Source organism: Crassostrea angulata, chromosome 10, assembly GCF_025612915.1.
Source record: "Crassostrea angulata isolate pt1a10 chromosome 10, ASM2561291v2, whole genome shotgun sequence".
Taxonomy (NCBI): Eukaryota; Metazoa; Mollusca; class Bivalvia; order Ostreida; family Ostreidae; genus Magallana; species Magallana angulata.
This window is the reverse complement of record NC_069120.1, coordinates 26,520,352-26,540,723: the sequence shown is the minus strand read 5'-3', so window position 1 is coordinate 26,540,723 and position 20,372 is coordinate 26,520,352. Positions and strand designations below refer to the sequence as shown.

The window sequence follows — 20,372 nt, the reverse complement described above, 5'->3', positions numbered from 1 at the left end:
ATAATTTGTTTAAGCAGAAAAATATTATGGGAAATACTTGGTAAAATACCAGCAAGTCTGTGAACATTAAATAAAACAGTAGTACATGTGTATTTTGGCATCTATCTAACAATTGTTTAATAGCACTGCATGTTTAATACACTGAATTCTTACACAGTGAAAATGATAGCAAACTTCATGCTGTTGAAGAAAATTTTTAATATCTTCAATGTACTAGCTATAAATTGAACATTAATAAAGATTTTCAACCTACACATAAATGACCTGTAATTTATATGCAAATGAAGTCAATTATCATATTTTTGTGCCAAGTGGTAATTAAAGCAAAAACACCTTGCATTATGAAAATTAGACATAATGGTGTATGAAATAGTACACGTGTTCTTAAAAATATATATTAAATGGGTAAAAAAAATTGAATTTTGTGATCAAAGGGAGGTAACTCATTCCTGTTCTTTCTTTTGCAGCAACTAAAGAATCCAACAATAGCCCTAGCTAATTACCAGGTATGATTCTATAATTTGCTATTATTCCCTATTAAATTAATTTTATAAATTTAAAATCAGATTAAAATATTTAATGTCAATGAAACATGGGAAGGATTATTAATATTTTAAATCATGAAGACAATTTTTAATTTTTTCAAATGTTGCAAATTTTGTAAAAATAAATGAATGATAATCTTGAGGGACCCCCCCCCCCCCCCTTAGAAAAAAAAAACAACAACACCAATATTTGGTACATGTATGTTGTAGATGTATATAATTACATTTTCAGACAAACCTGCTTAATGAACATGGTGCGACTGTTGCTCAGATATCTGCAACCACACAACAGAAGTATGGCCACCTACAGAAGCAGCACCAGGACTTCATCGCCCACCTCAACAACCAGCTGCAACAACTGCAGCAACAGTTACAGATACTGCAGCAACAGGTGGTGCCACAAGGGCCTCCCCCACCCCAGGGGATGGCCTCAATGGTGGAGGGGCTACCACCAGGTGGTGTAACATACCTGACCTCAGGATCATGAAACCTACTTTAAGACTTCAAGTCAAAATTTCAATTTTTAAAAAAATATTTATTTCTTTTAATCTAAAGTCTGTTAATTTGCAGAAAGTAGCAGTTTATGATGCAAGGTTGAATTGTATTTTTATATTTTGAACTGTTGTTTTTAAGTCTAAATAATTAAGTTTCTTATATTACAATTTATGAAGATTTTGACATAAGCTTGTTAAGGAGTACGTCTCATGATTTTGAGGCCTGTACAGTAACATGTATTTGATCAATAATAGTTCAACAACATTAACATTTAAGTTGGATATGATTTAATTAAGATAATACTGAATTTCTTTGTAAGCAAATCCAATGCCTTATTACAAAAGTAAAGTGTCAGTCTATATCTATTTTTATAGCATGACACTTTTATAAGAGACATATACTTGATTTAGAATGCACTTTCCCTGGAAGCAAAAATAGAGTTGCGTCAAGACCAACCTTGATCTACAGTATTGAATTACCAATTTTTTATCGAAAAGTACAAGTCATTTCAGATCTGTCATTCATTTTTATTTAAACTTTTCACCTTGATAAAACTTTACTGGAGGCTTACTCTGTACTGCCACTATTCCAACATTAACAGTTATTGATATTTCTAGATAAAAAAAGATCATAACATTAATGATGAAATTTTTTTAACAAAGATTATAAATTTTTTTAAAGAAAATAATGTCTCAAAGGCTTAAATTCTCATGATTTATGGTATGTGTTTTTTCTTCTTGGTTATACTTACCAATTGAATACCAGTATGTTCCAATGCCAACTGGAGGCATAAAATGTATATACAAATTGATAGATGGTCCCAGGAAATATAAATCATTAATATTTTCTACTTCAGCAATTCGAAAATTGTTAAGGCGATGAACATTTGATATATTACCCCCCCCCCCCCAAAAAAAAAAAAAAGAAAAGAAAGAAAAAACCCCCAGAAAGTAATTGATTTTAATTGTTGTGGTGATCTTGAAATCAAGGAACAAACTATTTCATGAAGAGCCCTAAAGACAGCTCAATTTTAAAGCTGCTTCCTGCAATTGGCACCAAATTCCCCGGGGAAGGTTGCTTTAATAGAAAACAGAACATTTTCCCATTGAAACATTCGAATGAGGGGTATAAAACACATTTCAGGGTATTGATTTTACATAAATAAAAAAAGATTCTTCAATTTTCCCCCTCTTTCTTTGAACACAATTTCTTTTTGTGTTTGTTTTAATGTAAAGTTGTGTTTCGTTGATTGGATTAGGGAGTGGTATTCCTACAGGAATCCCAGCATCTGTTCCCCTCTCTGTGTCCATGGGACCGGGTCCCCTACAGATCCCATCCTCTGCGCCAATGGCAGTGCCTCCCAGCAGCCTTGGGGACCCCCAGGTTGTACAGGTCACACAGATGATACCAACACCCTGTGTTGTGGGGGACCAGCCACCCCCTGTTTCAGCGGAGCCTCCCCCTCCTCTGATGCAGGTGCGTTTTTCATCCATTCATATGCTTTAAATTACGATTAACAGTATTAATAATTATATAGCTGCAGAGGAAATATGCAAAATTCAAAAGTATGATATATTATGTACCAGTCCTTTAATTGTGGTGACGGATTTAAGCACAGATTAAGGTGTAGCTGCAGAACAGCAGCTTTACAGTCAAAGTAATTTTAGATGGGCAACCATAGATTGATTTGATCAAAGAGCTATAGTCATGCATCTAAATAGGGTGTATCTGTAATGATACGCTGACTCATTATTTCAGCAACAACTTGGTCCAATACCAGGAGCCCAGCCCCTCCAGGGTCTTCCTCCTGGGTCTGCCCCTCAGCAGTTTGGACCACCACCTGGGGGATTTGGGGGACCGCCTCCTGGATTTAGGGGACCACCTCCTCAGAATGTCGGTAAGGAAGGTTTACAAATATCAACATTGTTCATGAGATCCAGTGAGGTTGAAGAAACAATTTCATACCTAACAAACATGTATGGTAAAAATCAGTTATACTGAAGTTCTACAGACCAAGTGGATTTACTACGCTAAATCTGTAATCCATTGTATTTGTATAATGAATATGATAATAGATATATCAAATTCGCTGTGTACATGTTTTCTTCCACAAGACAACCATTTTAGGTTATTAAGGCATTAGGTATGGTAATTTACCTTCTCTAAAAACCTAAAATGAGTGAATGGAAAATTGAAAGATTTCTGTATAAATGAATATTTGTCTATATCCATGTTCGTAGTACAGGGTACTTTTCTTGCAATTTTCTATGTACCAGGTATAATTCAAATTTCCTTGCCTTTCAGGCCCTGGTGGCCCACCTGCAGGACTACCCCCAGGTTTCACTCCTGCACCCTCAACATCAGGACCAGGTCAGAATCAGTTTGCTCTCCCCGATCTGAGTAAACCTCCCCCAGGCTTTCCTGCTGGACTCCCCCCATTTGCCCCACCTCCATCTGATATCGACTTGACACCATCAGTACCGTACTTTGAATTGCCAGGTGGACTTATGGCACCTTTAGTTAAAGTAAGGGAAAATTTACTTCATTATGGGAAAATTTATCTTTTTATGATGATTTGTTATCTTTACATGCATGATCAATCGGACTTATATAGAATAACTACTAAGTTATAACTACTAAGTTATTTGAGGACTGGGCAAAAATATTAGTGAATTTCATATACCAATGCCAGAACATAATGTATCACATTTATTATGATGTAGTTGGAAGACCATGAATATCGCCCATTGGAACCTAAAGACATCCGCTTACCTCCTCCTATGCCGCCAAGTGAGAGGTTACTGCTAGCTGTGGAGGCTTTCTACAGTGCTCCAACTCATGAGAGGCCTAGAGATAGGTACAACACTGATACAAAATAGTGATTTAAGAAATCAAAATGTATAAAATTATCAACATTAGGTTTCGCTTGGAATTTCAGTATTAATATTACTTCTGTTGCAGTGAAGGATGGGAAAAACTTGGTCTGTACGAGTTCTTCAAAGCCAAACAGAGAGCTAGAAAACTTAAAGAGGAGGAGAAAGAAGCAGAGAGACAACAGAGAGGTCGAAGGTCAAGGTCACATTCAAGATCCCGCTCCAGGTCAAGGTCAAGATCACGTTCCAGATCCAGATCCAGGGAGAGGGAAAGATTTAGAGACAGAGAGGAAAGAAGGTCAAGAAGTAGATCAAGGTCACCTTCTCCTCCGCCTAGAGGTCGCAGGAGGCAAAGTGGAAGGAGAAGCAGGTCAAGGTATAAGAAAGAGAATGACTTTGCTCTGGAAGAATTCTAAAAAAAATAAAAATTTATTAATTACAAAAATCTAAATTGACTTATTGTGTTTGAAGGTCAGAGTCACCTTTACCTTATCAAAGGAGCAGCAAGTCACCCTCTCCATCACCACGGCGAAGAAAAGTGTCCAGGAGTCCCACTCCAACTGACGAATTGTACACGTAAACCTCATGTTATCAATTTTGGTAGAATTTATCCGAGTTTGTGTGAATTACATGATGAGCTATTTTTCACTTGTTTTTGTAGTGTTGGGATGGGAGCACAACCGACTCCCGACTCCAAGTTGGGTTACGACAACAAAGGCCACCAAATGCTGATGAAAATGGGTAAGTTCACAAATAAAAATAAAACAAAAAATAAAACTGCTTTATACAAACTGCATATATTAAATATTAATTTATCATGAACTTAATTAAATTTTATCAATGTGCTCCTTTGATATTGTCTAGGATACAAACAACATTAGTTTATTAAACAAATAAGTATATTGTTCTCATTTTTTATCCTTTGGGATTTTTTTTGCTCAGGCTGGGGAGGAAAGGGGTTAGGAGCCAGTGAGCAAGGAATAGTAGATCCCATCTCCGGAGGGGATGTGAGGGACAGGCAAGATATGTTCAAAGGTGTGGGAGTGGATCTCAAAGATCCCTTTGAACAGTTCCGTAAAAACAAGAGTCATGGATTCATTGCAAGGATGAAAGCAAGGGATGAAATGAGAGAGAAAAGTAAGGTTTCTATTGACATTGCTGTTTAATTTTGTTATAAAAAACATTGTAAACTCTTATGCATTTTAGAAAGTCTGCTAATATAATTAAGGTACCTCACTACACCTTGAAATAGTTTCTCAAATCAGCAGAAATTTACTTGATTATGATAGAAAGAATGATGGATAAGAATTATATATATCAAAGAGGCGAGAAAATGTACAATTTTAGATAAAAAATGATATTTTCAAAAATGTCATTCAGTAAACATGAACAAAAGCCCCAGGTGGATTCGAACTCATTACCTGCGGTTCACAAGCCTGATACTTTAACCACTGAGCTATGACGATATACATCTGAATCGATTGATACAAACAGTTTAACAAAACATTTAAATCGCCATCTTGTGACGTAGTGTCTTAAAAAGTATAAGTCTCGGTGTAGTGAAGTACCTTAAAAGCTACCCTAACAAATATGAGCAATATTCATGTAATAACAAAAATGTCTCACATAGACTTATTAAGTTCTTTTATTCAAGGTTGTCATTTTCTTCTAAATATTTACATTCAATAAATAATGGAAATGTGCTTAATTTTTCAGGTAAAAAAGACAAATCTGAAGACAGCTGATTAGATGGGCAGCCATATTAAATACATTTACTTTGTAATCGTGTGTCAATTCATTGTCTCATTAAAATTACATGTATCAAAAACCACATTTCTGGTCTTTGTTTAAAATTAATGCATGCTATCATATTGAAAATTGAAGAAAATTTAATTGTCTGCTTGTCTCATTTCTTGAAGATTTGCCGAATTTTTCCTGTTAGCAATTATTTTGATTCTATAATTACAAACAAAAGATTTGTAAAACGCAATTTGTCTAAAAGTAAGGCTGAATTGATCATTAAATTGTTCAAGAAATCTAATTGGAGAGGGCCAGACTAGAATGATTAAAAGACCTAGTAAAAAAAAAAATCCAGTTATGATATCTTATTTTCATTTATTATTCTTTGCCTTTGAACCCTTCATTATTCTTTTACTTTGAACAATTAGTATGACATTCCAAATCTTTAAAAGGAGGGATTAAAATACCTTTTTATTAGATAATCATTTAACACAAATTTGGAAATTGGACATTCTTTATTCATACAAATAAATCGATTCTGTACTGAATGTTATACCAGAGAAAGCAAAAGTTTCTTCTGAGATGATGTCACACTGAACAAAAATGTCTATAGATCCTGTGATGTACAAAGATGCAGAGTATTTCCAAGTGAACAAGAAAATGTCAAAGGGAAAACAATGAACAAGTCCTTATTTTGTAACATCCTCATAGGATTTCCAGTACAAAGGAATGGATTCTTTGATCTTCCTCTTCTGAGCTTTCTTGAGTTTTGAGGTTAATGGCGCTAACACATTTTGTGGAATGTTGACCTGCAGTAAAGACAACAAAAGAAAGATAACTCTTGATGGCAGATGGCATTATCAAGCGACTGTATACAAAAACTTTGATAGAAAGAATATTGTACAGAGCAGCTGAATTTTTTTTTATACTTACATGCCTAGGATATGGAGTCTTGTAATGCAGAGCTAAAATACAAAAAAAAAATATATCAAAACTCATGCCAATCATCTTTTTTTTCAAATGCAGAACATAAATATTGGTTTGAAAGTCATTAAATTGGAAAGAAAAATTGAATGATGATTAGAATTTTATATCACAGTCACTTGTTTCATTAATAAAAGTTAATATTATAATAATAACACAAGGTACTCCCTATTACATGGAGTGAGCATAACCTTTCTGTATAGTTTTTGCAGTCATTTCTGCTTTCAGAGGAAGAGTAGCAAACAGAGTTAACTACAGTTCTCTTGTTACAGTACAAAAATTTTTCCACAAAATTTGATTTATGGTTTGATTGCTTTATAATCTTCATCAGTTAAATCATATAAAAAATTGCTTGTTGTCTGGGAAATCTTTGTACATCATGAAGTGCAATGTCAAGGCTCAGCAAAATACCAGTAAAGTCTGCAGAGATTGATTTTTAAACCCAAAATTCAGAGAGGAAAAAAAAGAAATAAGAATTCTAATTAATAGCCTGCTGCCCACACTTTTCTACACTGCATTGCACTACAAAACACTGCAGACGAGAGGGGAAAGCCAGGGTAACCATCAAAATATGAAAAAAGAATCAAGTTTTCACTGGTAACAATTTAATTGCTTACCCATTTCAATCCTTATATTTGCTTCCTTGATGTGTTCTCTTATTTCATTTTCAGCTGTGATCTACAATTTATTTTTCAAAGAAATATTTACTATTCATTATATTGTTTGGCATCAATTTTTGTTTATCTTTAATTTTGAGGATTTGTAAATTCATTTGAAATTATTTTACAATTTATCACTCAATGACAAAACACACAATCACAAAAATTGGTCAATAAAAATTTGATAATTAATATACAAATAAAAAAATCATGATATACACACTGACATCTTTTTTAAAACAATGAATTTGAGCAAAATAATTTTAGTCAATCATTTATATGTAGCATTCAATCAATCATAATTTGGATACACTGATAAAATTATTTCTGCCCTTATTTACATTCTGATTTCTTCTGAAGAGAAGCCTGGCTTCATCCTTTATGTACTGTTTTTCTGCTGCAGTTTGGCTGGAGTCTCCAGTTGCAGACTGCCAGTTTCTGGATAAGCGGAATACTTTCCTATACAATCCAAGAACCTCCTTACGGACACTCATGTCCTTTTTTCATGTAGTCTGTATTTTGTAGTTTTACACCATCTATATGATTCTACAAGATTGATTCAGAGAGAATTCATAGCTGAATTAAAGGAATTAAAGTGAAATTCATATTGCCTTATCAATATAGTACCTTAATGACCGAAAGTAAATTCGTACTTGAGACCTTCCGTTAAAAATAGCATTGCCGTACCGACTGAGCTAAACGGCTCACCCAAATGGTTAACCCACTATCACATTTATACATACTGTATCTGGGGAGTGATGAACTTCTCCCTTTTTTGACATCAGTTTACGTAACAAAAACATAACCATAACCTCAAGCACCATGAAGATGGACGCATGTACATGCATGTATGTGCTGTGTTGTGCTTTGGATAATAATTAACAGATTTGTTTCTATGCTTTAAACGTATTTAAACAACATTTCTCATTCACGAGTCTTGAATTTTGGATTGCTGGTTGTTAAGATAACAATAAACAATATATATGAGAAAAAGAAAACTGGACAGATTCATCACAAAAACTTGCAAAATCGGAAACCCGTAACGTCAGGATAATGTCATTGATTAATGATGAAACATTTCCCATGTTCGACATTAAATTACACTGACAAGGTTTAATTCTCACTTACAGCGTTTAGTTTTCGTTGATATGATTGTATTCTGTACACGGAGATTCTGGGAGACAAAATGAAAATAACACACGTCCTTGTAAAATGAAAGCGGAAGTGACGAAAACTTCCGGATTTTCCCTGTTTGGGGAGAGAATGTCGAGCGGGTTGCTGTCAAATGGTGTTGTTGTAGGATCCCCTCCACGGATTGGTTCACACGTGTGTAAATTTGAATCTTTTGCATTCATTTTTCTAATTAATTTGACAAACAATTATAGTCATTATTTTGAAAGATAAAAAGGTTGGGTTACAGACGTATGATAATGTATAAGTCCTATTTTTACTAGATAATACAGAAACATTTTGATTATTATTTGCAATCTTAACCTTCTATTTTCCCAAGTGCTCTCTCTCTCTCTCTCTCTCTCTCTCTCTCTCTCTCTCTCTCTCTCTCTCTCTCTCTCTCTCTCTCTCAGACATGGTCAGCTGCATCATATCTAAACATGTTAAATTAGAACCATTTTAACAAGAGCTTGGACTTTTGGTAGTTGTGTTTAAAAACAGCAATGTGACATAGGCCTGTCTATTTCATTGCCAGCCACTCGGCCAGGGCTCTCTGAAATCAACAAGATTTGTCTGGCTTTTGAGCTAAGACTATGCAATCTGTGCATGATATTTTGCTTGAAACCGCTTCATTTTTAACTTGTTTTGACACAAGAAATAGATAGTTATGTCCTTCTGAAAGTCCAAGGTCTTGTTAAAATTGTTCTACATGTGTGTACGCTGAATGTGGATTACAACATTTAACCTGCCATATTTTTCATGATTAGAATACTTCATATGCATGGTTATGTATGTTTTGGGTTTTTTTTTTTTTTACAAATTTAGTAAATCTAATTGTCTATATCAATCTTAATTTTCGTTGCTTTTTCAGGGACATGCTCTGAGCTGGACAGATGACCTTCCTGTGTGTCCACTCTCGGGGGTCGGGTTCTCGACCAATCAGATCTATCGGGAGGATGGCATCAGGAGGGAGGAGCACGAGTTTGAAGACTGCAGCTTTCATTTTAAATTCAAAATGTAAATATTTTAATGCAAGACTAATAATTCTTAGAAGTTTCAAATTTCGTGGTACAGTTCATGTAGAAGACTCATACCAGCAAAAATAGCAAAAACGTTAAATTCTGTATGAATTTTTTCATGCCGTCGCAATGATCATAGCAAGTGTTTTTTGCTTGGATTATTGCAAACATAAAATTTCTGTAATTTTAACAATTGTGAACATAATCAAATTTTCTAAAGAATCAAACTTACCTCAGGTTAAATTGATAGTGATTAAAGTTGTGTAGTATAAAACTAAAACTAAATATTATCAAAGCTTAATGTTTTGTTTGGTTGGTCTGATTTTTCAGGCATGACGAGGACTGTTATCTGTACGGCGTGTTTGACGGACATGATGGAAGCAGGGCTGCTAACTTTGCTGCCCAGAGGATGCCAGCAGAACTGTTGCTAGGGCAACTGTTGGAGAAAACAACGGATGAGGATATTAAAGATGTACTTAACCAAGTAAGAAGACATAATCTCTCTTTTAATCCTCTTCTCTGGAATCGTTATCTTTATGATATATCTAATACATATGTATACAGTGGTATATTATTCATAAACATTTATCAACAAAAATATTTGTAAGATTTTTTTTTTTAATAAGATTAAAAAATTTAACAGAATTAACTGTAAATTTTCTATTTATCCCGGAATAAAATAGTAGAGGATTTTTGTGATTTCTTTTTAAAATGATTGTGTTATCAATTCCAGGCCTTTATCGCTGTGGAAAAGAGTTTCTTTGAGTCCATTGATCATATATTTGCTGAGAAGACAACAATACAGTTACAACTGCCAGAGGTATATGTTTGAATTATTATTAGTCTTTAAAGTTCTGCCTTAATTATATAAATACCAAATGCATGCCAGACTCAGAAAGAAGATGAGCAATATTAAGAAATTAAAGTTATTTGTCTAGGTCTCTGCCTGTCTTTCACAGCATACTATATTAATTAATTATTGGTTATCCAATGACACACAATAACAATGACTGGTCTCTGTCAATAGAAATAGACAATGGGTTTATTCTGTTTTGAAAGAAAATCACTAGCTGCAGTTTTAGAGATGAAAATACTTATGCCAGCAGCCCAACTTTATTTTATGATAATACTCGTTTAGGGTATAGGACACTATGAGGCCCTGAACCAGTTTCCTGATGTGATGAAGAAACTTGATGCCTTAGAGAGGGAAATTACAGGGGGGACCACTGCCACTGTAGCTTTGGTCTATAAGAGCAAGTTATATGTGGCCAATGTCGGTAAGTTACGCATATGATAAATTGATTTAATTTGTGTTGAGCTATTTCACTGATTGAATGATAAAAGATATCTACATATATATATTGTGATTTCAGTGATTTTACTTAATGGTACTTAAAAGATCTGATGTTGAAAAGTTTTCCATTAATTTTTCTATAATGTTGAAAACAAAAAAATGTTCACAGAAGTTACATTGTCTTTTAGTAATTAGTAAGTATGAGCATTTTCACAAAATTTCAGGCGACACTCGGGCCTTGTTCTGTCAGACAGACGAAGGCGGAGTTTTCAAGGTCGCTCAGCTGTCTGTGGACCACTCAATTTTCAATGAGGAGGAGCTTAATCGACTGTCTCAACTGGGCTTAGATGTGGAACGATTGAAACTGCACCGAAGAATTGGAAGTTCTGACAGCACCCGGTGTATAGGAGACTACCATGTCAAAGGGGGCTACATGGACATAGAGATTCTACAGTGAGTGGTTTATTTTAACGATAAAATGCATTTTTGGTGATCCATGCATTATATGAAGGTAGCAACATTGCAGAAAAAGATACATAATGCGGCTTACGGTAATTTAAATTAAAAACATAAAAGTTATTCATGCGGGGTATGAAGGTAGCGACATTGCAAAAAAAATACAAAACCCACGTTTGATATAGAAATAGAAATGGTAAAGTTGTATTCTGTATAAAAAACCTTTAGTTTAGGCTTTACTTAATGTATTTTACAGTTCTTTGATGCATGTAATTCTAGGAATGCCACTCGGGAGCCAGTGATAGCTGATCCTTATGTACATGGAAGCATTGAGATAGGAAGTCGTCCAAGCTTTCTGATCATCATGTCAGATGGTCTCTATCAGGCTCTACAGGCAGCCACAAACACAGACCGTGTGAATATTGACATTGCTCGTATGGTGGCAGCAGAATTCTCCCAGCAATCCACACTAAATGGTGTAGCTCAAGCGGTAGTCGACAAAGTGGTACGAATTCACCACGATGCCTTCATTGGAGGAACGCCTGAAATGAAACAGATTTGTCAGAAGCGGGGAGACATCACCCTGTTAGTCAGAAACTTTAACTACCCTCTTGCCAATGCAATAAACAGCCCCACTGCAGGTGGTGCCTATCACCCAGTGTCCGTGCCATTCTACAGCCCCCGACCAAACCTGCCCCCCACCGTGACGATACCGACACTCAGCACGGCAGAGAGAGTGGAGAACCACAGCGAGTCTGGGGCATCCACCCCAGGGACCCCCACCCCAGCACAGACCCCGCCAAGAGATACCCTCTCATCCACTCTGGAATCCACCTTTCAGGATACCAACCATACGTACACTAGTACGGAATCTTCCACTCAGAGCAGTGGAGAAATGAGGTTCCCCACCAGGTTTTACAACCCAAACAAGTTGGAACTGGACGAAAATGGCAGAGTGGAAGCTTATGTGGATTTTTCAGAGTTTTACGATGCAATTAAAAAACTGACCGATTCTCAGATTGAATCTCTGAATGCAGAAACGAAGCCCAAATCAGCATACGAACCAATCACAGAGGAAGTTGATTCTCTGTCAGCACCCGAAAACTGAAGCATCATCTGGTTCTGATGAAGGGTTGACAAAATGATATACATGTTTCAATACAATTATGTACTGGTACTCTAAATTAAATTGATGGGTGGGTGAGGATTTTTAAGGGAGCATTGTTTGATGATAGGCTCTCAAACACAGAGCTAGATGTCCATTCAGTAACTTAATAATGATTGATAGTATGTGATACTGTCTTACAATGGCACGTTATGACATTTTGTTTAGCATTGCAAGTTATAAAATGAACAATATTAGTACAGTTTGACATGCTGTAAAATTATGACTTGTAGATGTGAAAAAATGTATCATTAAATTCAACTTGTTAAAAAGATCCGTGTTTATTTTACCGATTCTCTGTCTACTTTAAATATTTCTCAATTAGTCACCACACAATCGAAATTTGGTGGAATAACTATAAAACCATTACCTGGAACTGAAAACTTTTGGCTATTGCATACTATTATATACATTTATATATAAGGCTTTCGATTGGTTTGATCCATGATACAATCGAACCGTTTTCTTCCCTTTATATACTGAGTATAAAACTTTAATGTTACATTGTTAGACTAAGAACTGAAGTCTAGCCTTGTTTGTTATAAGAGTTTGGGACTTGACGAGCTATAGGCCACACCAAGATAGAGCTGTAGGCAAATGAACTCAGGGCAGAAGTTTGGACTGTATATTTTTTTAAGTGAAAAAAAAGCAGAGGCTTAGCAAGGAAAGCATTATCTAGAGCCATTATAACAGGCACGTAGCATCGGGGGAGGGTGGAGGGGGGGGGGGGGGTCCCCTTTTCTCGCAGCAAACATTTTTCTTAGATTTACATGTAGAAAATTTAATTTTAAAGGAGTTCCCCCTCTCCACTTTTTGAGGATAAATAAAAAATTGTAGTAAAAAAATGGAAATGAACATTATTATCATTGTAGTTTTGGGTACGCTGTAAACCCCCATCCCTCTCCAAGGAAAAGGAATTTGACGATTGGCGGATCAGGTTTTTTTAATTAATATGTTTTATTTGGGGGGGGGGGGGGGGGTGTCAAGATTTCATATGAGTCTAACCCCCCTCTGGAATATTTAGCTTAAAATTGTCATTTTCCTAACTTATTTTCTCATACCCTCCACAACCTCACACCCTCTCCCCCACTTCGAAAAAGAAAAACATGACATTGTACATAATTATATACATTGCAATCCATGTAGGTTTTATAATTGTAATTTGACTTTCCAGTTATCTAATTATAAATTGAATTGCGCCCAAAATGTTTTAAATATTCAAAGAATTTGTAGAACCATTTTCTACAGACATATAAAAATAAATATTGCCGTTTTCTTGTTTGAGAAATGACTGTAAAATTGTCGTTTCAGAACAACCCGCCCTTTTTCATGACAAAATTTATAACTGTTTATCAAATTTAAAATCAGTAATGCCGTTTGCGGGAGAAAAAGAAGAAGAATGTGTTGAGGAAAGACAACTCTGCCTTTATCGTAAACATAAATACTGTTTATTGATAAATTTTCACTTGGCAGGCTTAGTCACGTGGCTACTTCGTTTACTCAAACAATTGATTTTCACTCAGTCTGGTTGGTTCCGACCAAGAACCACGGACGCTGTCCTGCTTTTTGCGCCCGCTGGGGTCGACACTTTCGAATCAACGTAAATATACATAACAAAGTAAGTAATATCACATTGAAATTCCCCAAAAATGTTGCAGATTCAAGAAAGACAACTAGAGAAGCTCTCCATCCCCATCCAATTAATCTAATATATAATAACTAAATTTATTGTCATTGTCGCAATAGTTGTTTAGATTGGGAATAGACATTCACTATCTCAGACATTGACCATGGATTCGACTATAAAGAGTTTAGTTATAAAAATAACGTACAATTAATTGAACTTATGCTTTTAATTGATCAAAGACATTCAGATATCATATAATTAAGGGAAGTTTGGAGATTATTGATATCCCCCCAAAAAAAATCCTCTAGGCACTAAACAATTTACAATGCGTGTTTTTTAACTTGCTTTTATTACTGACGCATGCATTTCGGGTCGGTTAAATTTGGGAAGCATGTAAAATTCATTTATTTTTCTATAAAAAATTATTAATCTCATTTAAAAAAAGAAGATTTGCAGAATTCATCAACAATGTCTGACAACTTAAAATGTATAAAGAAATTGATTCAGTTTACATGTAGCGCCCATTCTTTTCTTCTCTGACTGTATTATTTTTAACGATCAATTCAATAGATAAATACTTATTACACATTCTAAATCTACAATGAGTTACTGCATTTTTCTTAGAGAGAACATTCCCAACTTTTTCTCGCAGCAAACATTTTTCTTAATTCACATATAGAAAATTCAATTACCACTCCCCCCCACTCCCCCCCCCCCCCTCCTTTTCTCGGGAGTTATAAGAAATTGAGATGCAAATAAGAAAATGAACTGTAAAAATTGAAAGCATTAATTACTCCCTCGTTCTTTTTTTTTTTTTTTTTTTGGCTTGTCATGATTTTTCTTTAAATAGTCTACCCCTCTCCCACTTTCAAAAACGATGCTACGTGCCTGCTTGATGCTTTGATCGACAATAACGAAAGACAGTTTTGTTTGAATTTATCAATCAATTTTATTTTATTCTATTTGCTATTGACCATTTACAACGTCAAAGGTATATATTTTCGGAAATAAAATTCGAGTTTTTCTGTGGATTAGTTTTACAGTATGTTTAAAATATACGTTTCTTTATGGAATAAATAAATAAAGCCCCTGTTTAACCACGTTTGAAAAATAATCTATATTTGACGCTGACTGTAAAAGTCGTGTAAATCTAGAAAATAATAAAGCTTTAAATTGAGAACACCTGATTTGTCTGAATTTATTCCCAATCCTCTTGAAATATCTTAATTAAATTAATCATGTACAAGAATTATTATTAAAACAGTCAAAACAAAATATAAGAAATATGTTTTTAATTAGATATTACACCGACATGGAAAACTAGTGTTTCTATAATATACTAGTTACATAAAGGTCCTTACAGCTGATTGTAACGTATGAGGAAACTCTATATATAGCATAACACGTCAATCATTAGTTGAGTTAAAACCTGTCCATATTTATGTCTCTGCCATTCCACGCAGGCTTAGTCAGGTGGTTACTTCGTTTACCAGAAAAAACAATTGACCTACATTCAATCGGGCTAACACCCAGAACCACGGACGCAGTCCTGCGATTTTGCACCCGCTATCTTATTACCTTTGGTGTGGATGTATTCGTATTTAGAAAAATACAGGTTTTACTATTTTTAAAAAAAAAATTTATGTACACATGGACAACCGCATCACATACATGGTCAATGTTAAGTGTAATAGCTCTTTCATACTTGATTTGTCCCTAGCATGTAAATAATACATACATTGGAATGGACGTGATCATTGAAGACACATTACTGATCGAAAGTAGTATGAATTGTTTTATCTTAACATACATATCATTACAACAGGAGCAAGTTTCTACATGCATGGTTCTACGGCCTGTTGAAGAAAAAGTAATGAAAAAAAATGAAGGTCTTTATTTTTATGATTTTCAACGTAATTATTCATTTTCGTTTAGGACTAGACAATTGAATAAATATTAAATCAAGTGGAATACATGTATACGAAGTCACAACCCGAAATTATATTTAGAAACAGTATGAGCAAAAATAGCTCGGCCTTATATTTGTGCCTTATATGGTGGATATTTAAAAGAAATAATCGTGCAGGCTTGATCGTGTGGTTACTTCGTTACTCAAACAATTGTTCGTCACACAATGTGGTTGGTTTCCAACTGTACCACTGATGCCACCCTGTACTTTTCGCACCCGCTGGAGCCCCAACTTCCAGTTTTTTAAGTAAAATAGCAGAAACTGAAGAGTTTGACTAAAGAAATTTTTGAAAACGATTGTAGAATCAAGAAAGACAACCGGGGCTGGCTAAGTAAAAATACTCTATCGTTTTAAAATGTAGTTGTGCAGGCCTAGTGTGATCATTTTAAACATCCGACATCCCACGATCGGCAGTTCGAACCGAAAACTTATATTCTCATATGTGTCAAGAAGAAAGTTTTATACGATAAAAATCTTCTTTGGCTGACCAACTATATGAGTTTGTGATATTCGAAAACATTAACTAGTTAAAAATTTTAATTAAAATTAATGCTGTCCCTAATATTTTCCACCTCCAATAGAAATATAAAAAAGAAAATTTTGATTAAAAAAAATGACAATTCTTATGGACATTTGAGTTAAATCATTATAGGTTCTTTTAAAAAGTTATGTGAAAAAAATCTTGTTAACGAACATATTCGAACCCATATAAATAAGAATGGAAGGCCCTAGAAATGACCAACGCCAAGATCAATTTTTAAATTCTAAAACTTCTGTTCAATTCTTTTTTTTTTTTTTTTTTTTTTTATCAAATTTAGATATTCTTCAAACTTTTGTTCATAGACAAAAATGAATATAATGAATACTACTTCTTGGTTTACTAGCATTTTCGCCGATTATATTTTTTACCCAATCTGATTAAAATCAGATCCTTTGATCCGCTCACCAAGATCGCTACACTACGATCTCCTAGTGTAGCGGTCTTCTTGAGCGGATCAAAGGATCTGATTTTAATCAGATTGTTTTTTACCAATACAAGATGAAGAATAAAATAATTTCGAATAGTAGACTTGCATTCCCATTTCACTTCATTAAAATAAGCATTAAAAAAATTGTTTTCAAAGATTCTTTTTACAGTTATAAGTTTGATATCATTTTATATTTTTAAAAAAAATCTCATTTAACAAACATGTTAAATGTTTAAGTTGATTTAGAATTAATTTGGAAAAAAATTCTAATATGATTAAGATAAGTTTTACAATTATATATATATATATATATATATATATATATATATATATATATATATATATATATATATATAGTCGTTATTTTCATAACTTGATATTTTCTCAACCCCCCCCCCCTCCCACCCGTACATAAATGAATATATTTTAGAATTCTGACATTTGACACTATTTGCTACGGTCATTTGATAAACGAGTATCCAAGACATTTTCTTTTATATGAAATATGGAGAAAATCGTCAAATCTTTGTGAAAAGCAACAACATTATTTACACCTTATTGTAAACATAAATCCTATTTAATTGTTAACTTTGAACTTGGCAGGCTTAGTCACGTGGTTACTTCGTTTATTTATCAAAAAATTGATTTTTACTCAGTTCCGACCAAGAACCAAGGACGCTGTCCTGCTTTTTACACCCGCTGGGGTCGACACTTTCAACGTTACTTTTGAAATACAGAAAGTAATTTCTTATCATGTCAGGATTTACAAAAATTAATGCAGATTCAAGAAAGATATATAACTGAAAAACCTTTCATTCTAAATCCGGACGATATCTTTACATATTATGTTTGTAGAATTCTTCTAAGGACCAGAAAAGAAAAGAAAACAAAATAAAAAAAAGCCCACAGACATACAAGCAAACAAACAAATGATAAATTAAATATTGTACTTATCCACACGGGTAGTGCGTACCCCCCCCCCCCCCCCTTCGCAATTTAAGTATAAATTGTTACAAGACAATAGCATGATACAAAAATCTCTTTTTTACTGTAACAACTAACTTCCTTATCGTTTGTTTGGGTTTTTTAAAGTGGCTTTAACTTATGTTATATATATATGGTCGGCAGTGGATGCTGACACCTCCGTGGCACCTGATCCTGCTACCAATTTTTTTCCTTTGGACTCTTGATCGATTTAGAACATTGTTCTTTATCGCTACATTTTATACAAGGAACCGAGGGACTGAGGAACTTTTGATCTGGGAGTCTCCCCCCCCCCTCCCTTCCTTGCCGCACAGTGAGTGTATATATAGACTCAAAGGAGACTAAATATTGTTGCTATCATACCTAATGATTCACTATAATATACTGATAGGCTGTACGGTCCCAACCTGTACTTAAACAAAGTCATACATAAAATCGTGATCTTGCTACAAGTTCTGTACACTGATAGATGATTCAGGTTACCATATTTATAAACAATGCGTTATACAGTTTTACTATAATAGATGGATAAATTCAAGCGATCATACATATTCTTAGTGCCCGAAAAGCGAAAGTAAACGTAAACAACTATAACTTAATAAAGTATGACTGCATATTAAGGAGATGAACAACTGAATAGATTGTCAGAACTTGTTTCCAACCCGGTGTAACGAAGAATTTTGACCCGGGTTGAAAATTGACCCGTGGGTATATTTTCAACGTTGAATATTGAGACCAAAGGTGTTGAATAAAGACCCTAATCTGTTGAAAATTGACCCGCATCGTGGAATTTTGATCATGAAACCGGTTCAAAATTCCACAGCAAAGAAGCACAAATGAACAAATCAATATTTACAACTTGAGTCAATTTAATTAAAAATTATCAGTTTTTACGTATTTATTCTTTAGATTTACATGTTTATTTATGGTTCCGGGGGGGGGGGGGGGGAACAACATTTTTTTAATTAACGCATCATTTCTTTAAATATGTAATAACTGTTTTATTCAAATCCAATAAACCTTTAGCGTATAATGCTGTTTTGTCTGATATCTATATTTAAAACAATGTTTTTCAGAATATTTGTGTACATGGTTAGACGTTAAACTATTCAATACAGTAAAACTCCTTTTCTTTAATTAGCTGGACAAGTGAACAAAGATAAATAATGTTTTAGAAATTACAATACGTCATGTTGTTTAATTTGGTTTTACATTCACCCAGTAAATTGAAACTTTGATACTGTTCATTGTAAATTTTCTGGGTGGGTGTAAATACAAAATTTACAGTATGTCGATTTGTGATTTTTGTGTTTGCACCCACTCAGTTTGTTGAAACTGTGATTATCTGAATTTTTCATTCACATCCATCCAGGCAATAACAGTGTACAAAATGATGATACGTTAACATGTACTCTTTCATGAATGATACTGTTTTAACTATATATCTTGATAGCCGATATTATTTTAGTGTTGTATTTGTGCCGTTATGATAGGCACCTACATTATTAATTAAAGTTAAACGTTTTTTATTGAAATTTAAATGGATTGGATAACAACATAGCCTATGTAAACCCTTTGAAACATACAAAGCCAAGAAGCTTAAGTGGTGATATAAAATAACCTATGGGCATAGTATATATTGTTATTTGTTTACAGAATATTTTTTAATATCGTGTATATAAGACAAGGAATACTTGGATATTAAATAATCATCTGAACATTTACCATATATAATTGTAAGGCATAATGTTGGTAGACATGTTCACTCACCAACATTAACAAACTACCACCTTCAATTATACTTGCAGAGATACAAACAAAAGAATGAGATATTCATGATCCAGCCCATTGGAAAAGAACAGTAAATAAAAGGGAACTATATAATAAGGAAATATACATGTATAATACTTAAATAGGCTTAAACAGTGTAACTTAAGAGAATCAAAAACGCTTGGGAGCCCTAGTATAACTATAGACATGGGAAACGATTTCACAATTTTATTCATCTCAAAAATCAGAACTACTATAATGTACATGAATAATAGTTAATATAAAAAAGTACACTTTTTTAGTTGATTAAAAACCGCTTTTCTTTGTGGAGTGTATTTTGGACATCCCAAAAAATCATAATTCCTGCAGATTCAAACCCACAGTATAAACATCGACTCTCATCAATTAACAAATCCTAAAATAAGTAAGTTTTTTTTTATTTAGATTACTAGCTTTATTACGTAGCTGACGAAAAATAATATTTTATTTCCTATTGCCCCAAACTGAAGTGTTTGTAAGCTATTGATATATTTTGTTTTGAAGTTTTGATTGATAAAGTTTATGAAATTTTCGTTTGTGCAGGAAGATTATTCCAACATTTATATGAAGACGGAACAAAGCTATTGTAATAAACAGTACGATATAGTGGTAGAC

The 20,372-nt window shown here is 34.0% G+C and overlaps 3 protein-coding genes across 4 annotated transcripts in view; 2 read left to right on the top strand and 1 right to left on the bottom strand.

The window, feature by feature from the left end:
• Positions 1-5,746, top strand: part of LOC128167868 (calcium homeostasis endoplasmic reticulum protein-like) — a 39,429-nt gene extending 33,683 nt beyond the window's left edge. For both annotated transcript variants that reach the window (XM_052833814.1, XM_052833813.1), the window contains exons 9-19: positions 468-506; positions 778-1,000; positions 2,299-2,516; positions 2,799-2,937; positions 3,345-3,565; positions 3,764-3,897; positions 4,002-4,289; positions 4,385-4,483; positions 4,575-4,654; positions 4,856-5,050; positions 5,630-5,746. In XM_052833814.1, the coding sequence (XP_052689774.1) occupies positions 468-506; positions 778-1,000; positions 2,299-2,516; positions 2,799-2,937; positions 3,345-3,565; positions 3,764-3,897; positions 4,002-4,289; positions 4,385-4,483; positions 4,575-4,654; positions 4,856-5,050; positions 5,630-5,658 (1,665 nt within the window). In that variant the 3' untranslated portion in view covers positions 5,659-5,746. The remainder of the gene's footprint in view (positions 1-467; positions 507-777; positions 1,001-2,298; positions 2,517-2,798; positions 2,938-3,344; positions 3,566-3,763; positions 3,898-4,001; positions 4,290-4,384; positions 4,484-4,574; positions 4,655-4,855; positions 5,051-5,629) is intronic.
• A 403-nt stretch (positions 5,747-6,149) lies between these two features.
• Positions 6,150-8,525, bottom strand: LOC128167872 (LYR motif-containing protein 1-like). Its single transcript, XM_052833819.1, has 5 exons — positions 8,425-8,525; positions 7,638-7,842; positions 7,255-7,315; positions 6,587-6,618; positions 6,150-6,462 (listed from the first exon to the last, which is right to left on the bottom strand). The coding sequence occupies exons 2-5, from the start codon at positions 7,788-7,790 to the stop codon at positions 6,343-6,345; spliced, it is 366 nt and encodes a 121-aa protein (XP_052689779.1). The 5' UTR covers positions 7,791-7,842; positions 8,425-8,525; the 3' UTR covers positions 6,150-6,342.
• Positions 8,483-12,350, top strand: LOC128167869 (TGF-beta-activated kinase 1 and MAP3K7-binding protein 1-like). Its single transcript, XM_052833815.1, has 7 exons — positions 8,483-8,622; positions 9,338-9,483; positions 9,816-9,969; positions 10,219-10,305; positions 10,624-10,762; positions 11,004-11,232; positions 11,515-12,350. Exons 1-7 carry the CDS (start codon positions 8,509-8,511, stop codon positions 12,341-12,343), a joined length of 1,698 nt encoding a protein of 565 aa, XP_052689775.1. The 5' UTR covers positions 8,483-8,508; the 3' UTR covers positions 12,344-12,350.
• Positions 12,351-20,372: the final 8,022 nt, after the last annotated feature.

Excerpts from the sequence above, each read along its gene's own strand:
- LOC128167872 (XM_052833819.1), bottom strand. The coding sequence starts at position 7,790 with ATGAGTGTCCGTAAGGAGGTTCTTGGATTGTATAGGAAAGTATTCCGC. Across the intron at positions 6,619-7,254 it reads AAATATAAGGATTGAAATGG|CTCTGCATTACAAGACTCCA; the intron begins GTAAGCAATTAA and ends TTTGTATTTTAG. Across the intron at positions 6,463-6,586 it reads AGACTCCATATCCTAGGCAT|GTCAACATTCCACAAAATGT; the intron begins GTAAGTATAAAA and ends TCTTTACTGCAG.
- LOC128167869 (XM_052833815.1), top strand. The coding sequence starts at position 8,509 with ATGAAAGCGGAAGTGACGAAAACTTCCGGATTTTCCCTGTTTGGGGAG. Across the intron at positions 9,484-9,815 it reads TTTCATTTTAAATTCAAAAT|GCATGACGAGGACTGTTATC; the intron begins GTAAATATTTTA and ends CTGATTTTTCAG. Across the intron at positions 9,970-10,218 it reads TTAAAGATGTACTTAACCAA|GCCTTTATCGCTGTGGAAAA; the intron begins GTAAGAAGACAT and ends TATCAATTCCAG.